Below are 14,743 nucleotides of genomic sequence, written 5' to 3'. Positions count from 1 at the left end.
GCTGAGGGTTCAGTTAGTCAAACTGACAAATAAAGTCATGAGCCGGATACACACTTAATAAACTGAAGATTTACAGCTGATATGTTGTGCATGGTATTTCATTCCAAGTCTCTGTGTATGGGAGTTTACATGCATTGTGTTCATCATAATCCCCTGCTGGTGATGCATATGTGGGGTTGCATGAACATACGTGACAATTTGAATATAATAATAATAATAATAATAATAATAATAATAATAATAATAATAATAATAATAATAATAATAATAAATGTGCTCAAACCTGATTAGGACTTTCTGTAGCACAAGTTATGTAGAACATGATGATCTACTGTTTTATAATAATCAGGGCTCTAATTCTGTATTTCCAGCTCTGGTGTGTGTGTGTGTGTGCGTGTCTCTGTGTGTGTGTGTATTTGCGTGTGTGTGTCTGTCTGTCTGTCACTGTCATTTGTTTCAGCACATTCTAATAAGCTCTGCTGGTCCTTATAGAGAAGGATAACATTGAATGTATAGTCAGCTCATCCTGTCAAAAGGCATCACACTTGAAACTGAAACTCTCAGAACCCTCAATATCAAGAAAGATGCCTACAGAGTCAACGAGTTCTAATGGATCTTGTTGGAATGGAAAAAGCAGAGTGAGGAATAACATGGAGTCTCAACAAACAAGGGTGCTGGAGCCCTATCCACACCAATAGTACTTTATTAACTATTAACTGACATGCAGGCGAATTCTCTTACCCAATAGGGTTCACGTAACATAAATTGTAAGAATAACCGAAGATGGTATTCAGATAGACCAGGCCCACACCCTGACATTATTCTTCCCCCCTCCATGTTGATTTCCTGTGATTTGCAATGTTGTGTGTCTCTTGCTCATCCACTCCACTCTCCAGCCTCCTCCCTCTGTTGTTTTTGTTTTTCCAGGACGCTCTGCATTGTGACTCGCCCGCCTGTCTCCCTTCCTGCCTGCCTGCCTGCCTGTCTCCCTGCCTGCCTGTCTCCCTGCCTACCTGCCTGCCTGCCTGTCTCCCTGCCTGCCTGTCTCCCTGCCTGCCTGTCTCCCTGCCTGCCTGCCTGCTTGCTTCCATTTCATCTCCAGTCTTTGCCTGTGCCCGGCTGGTGATGCATTCCTTCTCATTGAGAATCAAATTTGCTGCCGCTGCGCCTAAATAATGTCAAATCAAATCTCTGTCCTGTCCATGGTGTTAAATTGGAGTCCCTCTTCCCATGGCCCTGTTGATAATGTACATTGTGCTTTTTGTGCTCTTTCCTGTTTCATTTTCAATTCATGTTTATTTCACTTGGTTATGAAAATGTAATCTTCAAAGTTCTGTCAGGTTATAGAATTATGTATACATGCATGTCGTTCTTGCAGGTCCTGACCCTTCCCTCCTTCAAATCTCAACTTCTAGTTTCTTGCTTACAGCTGTGCCAGAAGTTTTACATCACCTAGACTTTTAGGATTGAGACATCATTTTTTTTTATAACCAATATGAACATCAGTCATTCATCATCTGACACGCAGCACACGAAGTGACGAAACTCAAAGGTCACAATTTTGTACAATTTATTACTAATAGGAGGTGAGCAATGTATCTTAAAGGCTTGGTTGTCAATACATGATTTTGTTTTTAGCATTGTTAGTTTCAGATATAGATAGTGTGAAACTGGACGGGGGCCCAGCTTGCTCCTCTGTTTTGTGTGTGATGACTGGGAGAGTTTCTCTAAACAGGCCAATTGTTCCCCTGCAGGAGGTCCCAGGTAATTGACCAGTTTGAGACCCTGGACAGAGAGAATGCTGAGCGCATGGAGACCAGCTCCTCCTCAGAACCCTGCTCCTCCTCGTCCAGCACCTCTCGGCAGGGCCGCAGCGAGAGACGCAGCTACCCCAGGAAACAGGTACCCCCCCTCAGCACAACCTCTCCAATCAAAGATGAGAATATTTACTGTGGAGCGTACTGTCCCTGCACTCCAGAGTGCTGTGTCCAATTCTGGTCACACGGCACCAAAGGAGAGCCCCGGAGAGTCAAAACAGGGGACTCACTGAAGTCTTTAAAATCTCAAAAGGAGCTGACAAAGTTAACCCTAACTGATTCGTGCAGCGCAGAAACTAGGACCAGAGAACACAGGTGGAAATTAAACAGAGATAGACTTAGGACAGAGAGTAGGAGACCTTTAACTATTATTATTTATTATTATTTATTTCTTAGCAGACGCCCTTATCCAGGGCGACTTACAATTGTTACAAGATATCACATTATACATTATACATATATCACATTATTTTTACATACAATTACCCATTTATACAGTTGGGTTTTTACTGGAGCAATCTAGGTAAAGTACCTTGCTCAAGGGTACAACACCGTAGGTTATTCTTGCAGAAATGTACTTTTTTTTTTTTTCCCCAGTTTTGTTTGTCACTTGTAGACAAAATTATCCTCAGTAGCATAAAAAAGAAGAATCTGCCCAGGACCTGGTTTGTGAGCAGTGTGCAGTTATTGATTTAAAAAAAAAAATCTGGACACTTTTTTTTAGAGCTTTAAATATTCACATAAAACACAACATTCTTACAGCTTTGGAAATACATGCACTACAGATTATGATTATGAACCCTGTAGTGATATCAGTGTTACCTGAATGCATCATGAACGTTTTTCCTCATATCAGTGTTACCTGAATGCACATGAACCCTGTACTGATATCTACGTTACCTAAATGCACATGTGTTTGTGCACAGTATAGGATATAGGGCTTGAAAGTGAGCACACTGCACGCTTGCTGTATTTGATAACTTTGGACAACCCCTTAATGTTATTATTGTTAGGTGATTTGGACAGACAGATTACTTGGTATTAATGTGCACAGGTGTCCAGACTGAGCTATGCTGTGCGTTACCATTTCAGGAGCGCACACTTGAGGCATCGAAGGAAGGGTCCGTTCCTGACGTGTCGGCCCCGCCCATCTCCCCGAATCGCCGGGCCAGATCACTGGACAGGAGAGCTACGAAGTCATCCATGACGGTAAGGCAGTCATATCACTCCCGAGCCCCAAGTAAGTGCACAGGACTGGAAGGATCTCCCTGGACTGGACTGGTTTACCTTGGTTTAGTGTGCCCCCCTACCAATACCACTACCTGAACCACCTGCTATTCATTGGGTTACTGAGAATTACTGACGGGGCAGAAGTTTGATTAGCCGAGATCCAACATGATTAGAAACCAGCTTGTTATAGATGCATCTACATGTTTGCAGAACATCAGTGCAGTCCTGGGTCCAGAAGCACATGCTAGCAGAGTGCCTGCCATCAGCCCTGTATCAGAGACCGATGTCTTGTATATTGTGGCAGAAACTGACTTGCAACAGGGAGATATAGTCTAACTTTACTAAAACAAACCCTTCTTATAACGAACACGCTTTTTTAACGATCCAAGCAGCAAGAACCGTTTTTTTTCAATGGAAATTAGCCCTATTAGAACAATCATTTTTACAAAATCTACCCGGATAAAACGATCTCAGTAGTGACTGACACCGTACATGCCAACAGTCCCTATATGGTCGGGACAGTCCCGATTTCTTAGCAAATGTCCCGCGTCCCGATGCATAGGAAGAAAGTCCCGATATTTACCCATAGAAAAAAAAAAAAAAATTCTGCACAGTAGAGTTGGTGAAAACCGCACGCTGTGCACTTCGTGCGGCTGACACATCTGCTGATCACTAACTTATACAAAGATTAAAACGGTAAGAGTTGGGGGGATACGTCTATTATGATAATGAGTGTTTTTTGCGTGTGTATGATGCGTATGACCCCCCCACGGAGACGAGCGTCCTGCTGAACAGTTTCAAAATGTAGGCAAGTATGTGACTCTGAACTTTCTCCAGTGTGAATGTGTTATTCTCTCAGTGAAAACAAAGACCTTGGTAGGCAACTTCAAAGATAAGGCTGATTCAGAGATAACCTATTATAGTGTGAATCATGTGAGACGTATGCAACTGTTGCCCTTCACACAAACTGCAACCATGGCAACAGACGTGAGGTAACAGCGTGCATTGAGAAAAGCACGAAAAATATGAAGCAATCTACGCGGGATGTGTTTTTCAAGAGAAAGCGCGCTAATTACTGTATTCAGCATGTAAGTGACCTTTTTATTTTTTTCAATTCTTTACTGTTTTCTTTTAAATATACAAGTTTAAATGTTGATCAATGTGAAGTTGTCTTGCAAGAACTACTGTATAAAGATTCAATTTTTTTTGTCTTCAGTTGGGGTGTTTCTTCATTATTCTGATACAGCAAACTGCCAAACCCTATTTATATATATATATATATATATATATATATATATATATATATATATATATATATATATATATATATATATAATCAGAATACATAACACATGAATGAAGGGAATCCCACAGGACCAAATCCTCTCACACGCTGGGATCCCCCCTGGTGTTCATACAGTTTAAGGAGGTCCCTTGTACCAGGCAGGCTGCAGCTGTCAGGATTCAGCAGGTTATAAATAGACTGATAGGAGACACTGGAGCCCAGGGGTGTGAGGGGAGCGAGGGTGTCTTTCTAGTCATAGTGTCCGATGAAGCTGTACAGAAACAAGGTAGGCGCTGGCTCCTGCATGCTCACTCACTGTACAATAGGCTTGATTCAGGGAGTTCCATTCTATTACAGAACCATGCAAAGCATAGCAGCTTGAGACCTCTTTCACTGAAGCTGCTGTGGGTGAAGGATGTAAATATATTGGTATAAGCTGCAGTGGGCTGAGTTGAAATGAGAAAATGCAAACTGAATTGTGAAACTATATAATAGTTTATGTGTCCTCAACTGAAAAATAACATTTAAAAACAGGCATGGTTTAGTGCTGTTGTGAGTGGCTTCACCTCTCCTCTACTAGTAGAGCAGATTGAAGGGTTTAGTGTTTGATTCCCCAGTCCTGTACACAGGTCTGCAGTGTTGGGTTTATACAGTCGAATTGCACATCATTTGTACAGCAAATAGTTTGAATTGGATCAGATAATATGTAGCCCATCTGCTGCCTAGAATTCCCCTTGTCAGTTAGGCTTTGATTAGGGAGTCAGTGGTGTGAGTAGACATTAATATTACATTTCTATGATTTTTTTGTTTGTTCGTTACAAAAAGAAAAACTATATTCTGTAGAAACCCACACGTGTTTATTCTTTCAAAAATGCAACATTTAGTTGCAGACAAAAATCATTTAAACATTTAACAAACATTCTACAGCTTTGTAGTGTTTATGTCTGAAAAAAATAACACCTGACATATTTTGCCATATTATCTAATTGTCATGAAAGTTGGTGTTAACATTATTGAGCATAAGTTACAGAGTGTCAGATTCTGGGGATCTAGGGGGTGTCTGTCTGTCTGTCTGTCTCTCTGTCTGTTCATTTAGCCGTCTATGTCATGTTTGCATATATCTAGATAATCACTTATTAAATTGTCATGAAACTTGGTAATTCTTACTCTATACTATTCTGTACATTATGTCATACTGACATGCTTGTTAATCTTACCATTACTATTACTGCTGTACTTGGTTAGGCTTGAGTCTCTTGTTTACACATAAAAATCTGTAGAACTATTCCACACTATTTACAATAGCCCAGTGCAGTAGAAATATGCAAGATTGTGTAATACTATACACATAGAATCAGGTTAAAACAACAAGAAGCCAATCCTTCGTGTCTGTGTAATGTGAATCAGCTCAGAGTTTGCTATGTGAATTCTTAAATCATTCCGAATAGGCACAAGTGTCTCGTACAGTACATGCCAGTATGCAGTACAGTAATACAGTGTGCTGGAGTATTGGCGTCAGTGCACCACAGACATCTAGGTGTTTACTACTGTTCAGCCCGGCTACTCACTGCAGTTCAAGCATGGTCCCCCTCCCTCTTGGGGCGTGACTGCAGCATCAGTCATGGACCCACAGGACACTGCTGTGGTGTCTCAGGAGGTAGCAGCTCTGCTGCAAAGACGGGTAATCGTATGGTACACCCCCTCCAATTGGAGGATGGGTTCTGCTCCATGCCTAAGTGGGATGGTGGCCTCAGACTAATCCTTGACCTCAGGCAGGTCAATCTGGAGGTTAGGCCAGGCAATTGGTCCACAAAGTAGACCGCTACAGAAACCGGAAAACAAGTACCTGCGGTTCGCTTTTAGGTTCAGGTTTTGCCGTTTGGCCTCTCTCTAGCTCCCCATGCCTTTCGAGGCGGAGGGAAGCTATGCTGGCCCCTTTGATCAAAGGTATCACGGTTCGGGAGGGCAGAGATAGATATTGCCTCCCAGAAATCGACCCATTGTCCCCGCTGGGTCTCCATAACAGGAACGGGGGACCCACTGGCGATAGGCACACCAGAGGCCGAGGCAGCTGCTGTATTTCTTCCCACCACTCGCCATGCTCCCATTGTGTCTGGAAAAGGGTACTATTAGTAGCTCCCTACTGGCCAGGAGTGTGGTTTTCCAGTTCTGATGCAGCTACTGAGCTGCCAGCCATGGAGCCTGCATGAACGCTGCCACCTGCTCAGTCAGGGGTTATCAAACAGGGTGATTGACACCCTGCAAAACGCCAGGGCAGCCTCTACTTGTTCCCAGTATGGTTACAAGTGGGGTGTGTTTAAGACATGGTGTTTGGCTCATAGGTTCGAACCCACGACATGCCCTGTGGCAGTTATACTGCAATTTTTACAGGACATTTTTGATGAGGAGAAATCCCCCTCTACTCTAAAGGTCTATTTGAAAGCCATTTCAGTGTGCCATGTAAAAATCGATTCAGTCTCCCCAGGAGCTCTTTTCCTGGTGGGGCAATTTTTTAAAGGCACCCGGCTTCTTAGGCCACTGGTGAAGGACTTAGTTCCTCATTAGAGGTTAAATGTAGTACTTAATGTACTGACAAAACCTCCATTTGAGCCCATGCATTCAGGTGGGCTGAAATTTTTTGTCTTTCAGGACAGCTTTCTTGCTTGCAATCACCTGCTTGCACCAGCTCCATGCAGGCATTAGCGTATTATGTGGACAACACTAAAAGCTGGAGGCAGTCAAAACTATTTTTGTCTATTACAGAGCTAAGTCCCAGGGACAGGCTCAGTCTAAACAGCGTCTATCCAAATTGATAACAGGCACAATACAGACGTATGAACTGGCCAGTCTGCCCCACCCGAGAAGCTCACCGGCCTTTCCACCAGGGGTCAGGCGACTTCATGGGCTTTGTTCCAGGGTGCATCTATTCAGGAAATATGCAGTGCAGCGGTTTGGGCTTCAGCCTATACGTTTGCCAGGTTCTATCGACTGAATGTCATGGACCCGCAGAATCCTGGATTTGGCACAAGAGTACTGAGGATGGCTTCCCAGTCCGCCCAAATGATAGAACATTAGAGGCAAGTCCATCTTAATGTGTTCATTGGAACATTACTGTGACACAAGCGGTCTTAGCTTGCAATTGGGTTGTATGCCATGCCCTTGCGACAGCTTGGGTATACTTACCCATTTGTAATGGTTAATATTCCCTACTTGAAAGGGTACGCTAAGTTATTATCATAACCCTGGTTCCCTGCAATAGGAATATTAACCATTAACTTCGAGGTTGTGGCGTTGATGGACGCAATCTCTGAAACAAAACCAATTTTGTAATGGTTATATTCTGTAACCGAGCCGCTTCCACTCAGGTTCGTTGCCCCTTTAAAAACTGACCCAACACACACAGGAATGGATTTCTATGTGCTGACGCGCTATTTTTAATTCACAAAAATGAAACAAACACAAAACAAACACCTAGCTCTTTACGAGCACTAACTAAACTCTCCGGAACACCCTGACTATAAGTGGGACGGCTAAGCCGTTTCCCCACCAAACACAGAACAACAAAACAAAACCTCCGGTTTAAACTGCATCCACCTTTTTCTCGACTGGTCGGAAGCAGAGCACCTCTTCTGCCTCCTTCTACTCAGCAGCCTCGAACTAAGTAACTGTTCTTCTCTTATACCCTGCACCTGGTACTAATTTACAATTGCCGCCCAGGTGCAGGGGATAATTAAACAATAAATCAATTAACAATTGCCCTGGGAGTGCATTTTCACATGTTTTTCTGCAGGGAGGAAATTAACCCCCTCCCTGCTGTCTTACAATTCCTATTTCAGGGAACCAGGGTTATGATAATAACCTAACGATTTTTTGTCTAGTTTAGTAAAGGATGTCTAAAAGGTATCTGAGCCCATGCTTGTGCTGCACAGTGTCCAGTATATACATTTATATATAATTATAATATAACTATTGTTAAAACTTAATCTGAATCAAGAGATATGTAGAGGAGTGACTATTTCCATCTGTTCCTTTGTCACACTTTAAATTGTGTCCAGTATTCAATTATTTAGCCCCAATCTGGGGTCTCGTTGTTGCGTAAATTTTATGATAAAGTAATTGTAAGCACAACCCTTTAAGCTGTCTTAAGACAAATAAACATGTTTTGTATACTATCTCAAGACACACCTACTATCACTTTGCCACATCCCCTTTTGTACCTTCAGCCACATCCCCTTGGTTAGCGAGTGCAATCGCTTTTCCTCCAATCCGCGATTGCCACATCGCCTCCCGTCTGGGGTGATGACTTGGTGTACTGTGGCTCCGCCCCCTTTCTAGGTGGCCGACTTCCACCTTTCCCTGGAATGAATTACCAAGCCACCCAGTCCAAGGCACACTTTTCCCTTTACACAGCGCCCTCACAGGTCAGGAGGGAGATTTATAACCAAGATTAATTCTTTCTCTGTCACAGATACACACGCAATGAGAGACTGAGAATAGTGTGATACACACGCAATGAGAGACTGAGAATAGTGTGATACCCCCCTAGACACACACACATACAAGTCAGTGCATCTAAAAGCCAGCCTGCCCCCAGGGCCCAGAAAGACCATCGTGTTTGGGTTATTTGTAGAACTGTTTTTCTTAACGCATCTGGTTATCTCTACATTCCTTATGGACTGTGTTGCTACACTGCTCAGCAGCATTGCTTGTTTCTTATGGACTGTTGCTACACTGCTCAGCAGCATTGCTTGTTTCTTATTGTTTTTCAGCCTGACTTGTTGAATTTCAAGAAAGGATGGATGACCAAACTGTACGAAGACAACCAGGTCAGTGCAGGCTTACGTGCAGGTTTTACTGATTCAGTGAGCAAAGATATTAATCACAGCTCATTAGTATCGCTCCCATTAAATAAATAAATACAATTACGTCTGTATTATTCCAGACAGCTTCCAGTGGTTTCCTACTAACTTGTATTTGCTTATTATTAATACCAAGTGCAGTGTGTACTAGAAACACATTACGTTACTTTTGTATGTTACCTTTGCTGCAATATATTTATCTACATAATTCTGATTGTTTTATATTTTTATTCACACATCATAGGTAAAGCTACAATATCATTTGCCAGGAGAATTGTTTTTTCTTCTAAACTGTGGGTTATCCTGTTCATGCTCCCTCTTGCAACAATGCTGGTGATTGAAACAGACCAGAGTGATATAATACTGCAGTGTCACTGGTGCCTCTCAAATCAAATCCATAGTTATTTTTTTCTAGCTGTCACGCGGTAACAGCGCTGGATTAACCAATCACAACCAAGTGGTGACAACATGCACTTGCCAGGAAAAATCATGAATGACAAACTGTTGTCTACAGAGGTATCCAAGCACCCTGAAGTGTTTGATCCTTCCCATATTTCATACAAGGATGCTGAGATGAAGGCAGTCATCTGTGAAGCCATAGGACCAACAATTGGACAGGCAGATCAGTATTTTATACATCTCTCCTGATAAGCATCCTTCCTGTAAAGATAAATCACTGTTCCCTCACAGTATCAAATGATACTGTTACCACTTTTTGCTTTTTGATAATTTCTGTGGTTCACTACTATTTTTTTACTAAATAACTGACTGAGACGGTAAAAGGATACATTTTTTATCACTTCAGTGATAGTAGGCTACTTGCTGTCTGCAGTGTACTGTATGTTTCTTTGCTAAGCTGATCGCTCATTTCATACACCTGCATATAAATGACAGAATAACAACTTTGAAAAACAAACCACTGTTTTTATTTAGTAGATTATATGGGGGGCATTACAGCTATGACCAAACGTTTTACATCACCCTGTAGAATTAACACATTTTGCTTCATAAAGTCGGATGAAACCTGCTAAATAATGTTACATTAATGTTACGTTTTTCATACACTTAACGAAAAATGGACAAATTGAAAAATGTGACGTTACAAAATCTAACATGAAATATTGTACTGCTATTATGGCTTCATATAGACTTTTGCGATTTAATTTTGTAGTTTCTTTGATTACATGATGTTAAATAAAAGATCTAAATTATGTTCATGTAGTTTTTTTTTATTTATTTATTTATTTTAATTATGTCTCAATCATACGATTCTAGGTGATGCAAAATCTTTTGGCCATAGCTGTACATTATATTAGAGTACATAACCTACTCTGTGTTGTTGACAACTACTGTTCAATTTTCTATAATATTATAGCAGAGTCAGTCGCGTAGTGCAGACCGCTCATGTGTGCCAAATGGGGACAAGCAGCGTCACGTATGTGTATTCCAGACTTCAGAGATTTCTCCTGGCGACCGCTCCTGAGTAAATGTTGAGGGGTGTATTGCCCTGATTAATTATGAGCCATTATTGAAAATGTTAGAGAGTCGGCAATATGTTTCAAAATACAAAAATACAAGGCTGTGATTGAACTGCACTGAACACAATAGGTGACATAGTGTGTTCTTTTAGCACTTTAAATTGCTTTAAATAAGCTACAACACAAAGCTGCAGCAACTGTTCATCTATAGGTTTGTCATTGAAATGTTTGAAGATCTTTTGGTTTTATACAAACAGAAGAAGATTAATATCACTAGTGCTGATAAAAAGCAAGAACATGGATTTTAAAATCTTGGCTAGAGGTCTCTTTGAAACAAAACTGCCACAATTGGAAGGTCTTGTTAAAACAGAACTTAATTGTTATTGACAGAAGCCTTTTATTTCCTCACCCACTCCCTGTGGCTTATCAAGGACCTCCATTTACTGAAGATAAAGTTGAGATACCGGTTGGAGGAATTACCTCTACAATAATGCCTGAGAACCAAGCACATAGTAAATTACACTGTTTAGAATACATACTCATGCTATTAAATGAATTACTGTTTGTTTGTTTTCATTTGTCTAGTGGAAAAAGCATTGGTTTGTCCTGACTGATCAGAGCCTGAGGTATTACAGAGACTCCATTGCTGAAGAGGTAGGTGCCAAGCACAATGCTGGGGTATATTGCCAAAAGTGTAGAGTACAAATCCAAGGAGGTTATGGTGAGGTTGTGCAATACACTGCGGGTATTGGGTTCAGTTCTGGACACCACAGTACCAAAAGGACATTGTGGCCCTGGAGAGAGTCCAACCAATATCAACCAGACTAATCCCAGGGCTAAGGGAAGGAGCTGTGAAGATAGGCTGAAAGAACTGAATTGATTTAGAACAGAAAAGAGTTAGGGTGGGGGGTTGAAGTCATTAAAATATAAAAAACAATACTTAAGCGCAGCACAGAAACCAGGAGCAGAAGACAGCTGGAAATGAAGTGGAGTAGACTCAGGACAGAGGGAAGGAGACACTTCTTCACACAGAGAGTGGTGAGGGTATGCAGTGGGTTACCTAGTCTTGTTGTTGATGCTGAATCACTAAGATCCTTTATGACCCAACTAAAAGTGTACTAACAACCGGACAAATTTCTATGGGTCGAATGACCTCCTCCCATTCGTTTATTAGATTGCTGTGATTACAATGTAAAACTTAGAAGATATTTTTATCACTCTCATATTTTGGGAGTTTCATTTATTTGCTCATTTCATTTTTGTTTTTTTAACAAAATAGTCCATCATTAAAACATAATTTGATCTTACTATGCATCATGGAAGTAGCCCATCAGGACCATCCCATGTACTGTATCGTGGTACACATCGCATGGGGACATGCATGTCAAGATCAAATCGTGACATTAGTATATTGTTACACCTCTGGAGTGCACTCAATGTCTGTGAATGTGTTATTTAATAGGAAGGTATATAGAAGATAACATTAACACACCTTGTTGGTGTCTCTCCTGAATCCAGGCTGCTGATTTGGATGGTGAAATTGACCTCTCCACCTGTCATGATGTCACAGAGTTTCCTGTACAGAGAAACTATGGGTTTCAAATACATGTAAGTGACATGGACTTTTATAGAGCTGCTGCTCAAAACATGTGTCTAATTGGGTGCTGTCTATCTGTGCATCTTCAGATTCTGTTTAATCAAAGCTAATCAAAGCCAGTGTGGGTTTTCTCTCAGTATCTGTCTACTGGCAGCTCACTTGGTACTCCCCCAAGAGGACTTCATTTACAGTGAAAATAAAACTTGTTTACTCAAAAGATGTAGGGGGAACTAAAGATAACCTGAAGCTTAGTCACAAGAAAACATCTGCTGTACTGAGCACAAGGCATGGAACTCTGACCGCAGTGTTGCTATGGGTAAAGTTGTCAAGCACACCAGCTCTTGTTATGGCTTCATCAAATCTTGTAATCCCCCCCCCCCCCCCCAGACGAAAGAAAAAGCTTTCACCCTCTGTGCGATGACTTCAGGGATCCGGCGCAACTGGATCCAGGCGATCATGAAGCATGCCCGGCCCGCGACTGCTCCTGATGTTACCAGGTAGGATACTAGAGAGGTACACACACCATATGTCACGTTCCCATTGACTTATGTTTATAACTGTGGCTAACTGATCAAGTTGAGAGTGTATCTCTTGCATTCTTTAATCTATCTTTAAAACACCCAAGTGAATCACAGATTCAATGAGTCAATTACCCAATCACACACCCTAGGAGAAGTGTGATTTAGTGAGTCAATTACACAATCACACACCCTAAGAGAAGTGTGATTTAGTGAGTCAATTACACAATCACACACCCTAAGAGAAGTGTGATTTAGTGAGTCAATTACACAATCACACACCCTAAGAGAAGTGTGATTTAGTGAGTCAATTACACAATCACACACCCTAAGAGAAGTGTGATTTAGTGAGTCAATTACACAATCACACACCCTAGGAGAAGTGTGATTTAGTGAGTCAATTACACAATCACACACCCTAAGAGAAGTGTGATTTTCATGTAATCTGCGCCAAGATTAAAGAAAAGTGCATCTTCCATTTTTTAAATGTGTGGCGTGTTTTTTGTGGCATCACCAAAACTGTGTACTGTACAAGAACAATTAAGGTGATGACCAATGTTACGATTTAAAATTAGTATGTTCTAAGAGCATGCTCTGAAATGTTTGCATGCCCTCTCTGTTTATCAAAGTGCAGTGTAATGCATTCTGTTTGTCTCTCTGTGTAACTAAGTGCAGTGTAATGCATTCTGTTTATCTCTCTGTGTAGCTAAGTGCAGTGTAATGCATTCTGTTTATTATGGCCCAATTCTAAGACATTGTCTCTAGCCTGTGTAAAGTACCTGCGACGGCTCCTTCTTCTGCTGCTTGGTTTTGTTTTTCTATGCTGTTAATGTTCTCAGCTGAACCCTTCTTCTTGCTATTTGTTTTGATTCCCATGCTATCCCAGGAAAAACTTCTCCTTAAGTGTCAGTTCTGCAGCCCAGGTTGAAAAGCTTGTTTTGTTTTGTTTTGTGTTAATGTCTGTAGAGTTGTACAAATCAGAGGTTTTACCAGCCTCCCCCTCAAAGGTACACCTTTGAAATGCCTATTCCCTATGAAATGATAAACAGAACAACAATTACATACGTTCAATTGTACATTAAAGTTTACTTGGTGACTTCTTGCTTCATAAGAAACCATACCTGTACCTGGTTCGGGTTTTTAAGTTCCTAAAGACTAAACTAAAGTTTCCTGCTTCTGTGAATTCCTCTAGAAATCTACACAGGAAGGCACCATTGTAAAAGAAACATGTCCCACATGATTTTTTTTAGCTATTGCAATAGCATTTACCAATTTAAATACATACACAATTGGCCTATCTGAAATGTTTAAAAAGTAAAAACGTATGGGCTACTACCCGCTGTTATACCTTTCCAGGGAATATCTGTGAGTGCCAGTATTTGAATAGCATCCTGTAATTCCACAATGCTGTCGGCACCTGCATTGCAGTTACAGCTGAAAACAGCTGAATCTGACCACGGATCTCCTTTAGAATCCACATAAAGAAAACTCCTGTTATTTTGGTGTGTCCCAGACAGGCTAAGGGCTGGATCTCAGACCCCCTTCTCACACTGCCTCTGCCCAGAGGAGTGATCAAAATAGACCTTATCATCATACCAGGGGCTCTTCCTAGATAGTTGATATTAATAACATGCTATGCACAATATTTATTTACCAAAATAAGGGCACACAGAACTGCAGTCTTTCTTATTACATTTCATTTTTATATTTTAATAAATAAACCCTGAAAGAGGTGCTTGGGAATTGTTTTAAATAAAAGAAAGTAAAAAAAATGAATTTGGATAGTATGAAAGAAACTTAAATTCAGTGATAAACATTTCGACTAGAAGACTTTCTCAATGAGTCGAAACATTTGTCATTGAATTTATTACATTTCTTTTAGTATTTCCAAATGTAGCACTATTGGGTGTTTAATAGTTACAGGTAAACATGGATTTGCACTTATTCCATCCCACTGTT

At 41.0% G+C, this 14,743-nt stretch overlaps 1 protein-coding gene across 5 annotated transcripts in view; it reads left to right on the top strand.

Moving 5' to 3' along the window:
* LOC117418224 (myosin phosphatase Rho-interacting protein-like) overlaps positions 1-14,743 on the top strand; it is a 199,808-nt gene that overhangs the window by 154,382 nt on the left and 30,683 nt on the right. For all 5 annotated transcript variants that reach the window (XR_009330822.1, XM_059035674.1, XM_059035675.1 and 2 more), the window contains 6 exons: positions 1,755-1,902; positions 2,910-3,026; positions 9,102-9,158; positions 11,255-11,323; positions 12,188-12,277; positions 12,654-12,763. Coding sequence is in view for 4 of the 5 variants with exons in the window: in XM_059035674.1 (XP_058891657.1) it covers positions 1,755-1,902; positions 2,910-3,026; positions 9,102-9,158; positions 11,255-11,323; positions 12,188-12,277; positions 12,654-12,763 (591 nt within the window). In the remaining variant the exon portion in view is untranslated. The remainder of the gene's footprint in view (positions 1-1,754; positions 1,903-2,909; positions 3,027-9,101; positions 9,159-11,254; positions 11,324-12,187; positions 12,278-12,653; positions 12,764-14,743) is intronic.

The sequence above is a fragment of the Acipenser ruthenus genome, chromosome 13 (assembly GCF_902713425.1).
Source record: "Acipenser ruthenus chromosome 13, fAciRut3.2 maternal haplotype, whole genome shotgun sequence".
Classification (NCBI taxonomy): Eukaryota; Metazoa; Chordata; class Actinopteri; order Acipenseriformes; family Acipenseridae; genus Acipenser; species Acipenser ruthenus.
Note: the sequence above shows the minus strand (reverse complement) of the source record. Positions and strands in the feature narration are given on the sequence as shown.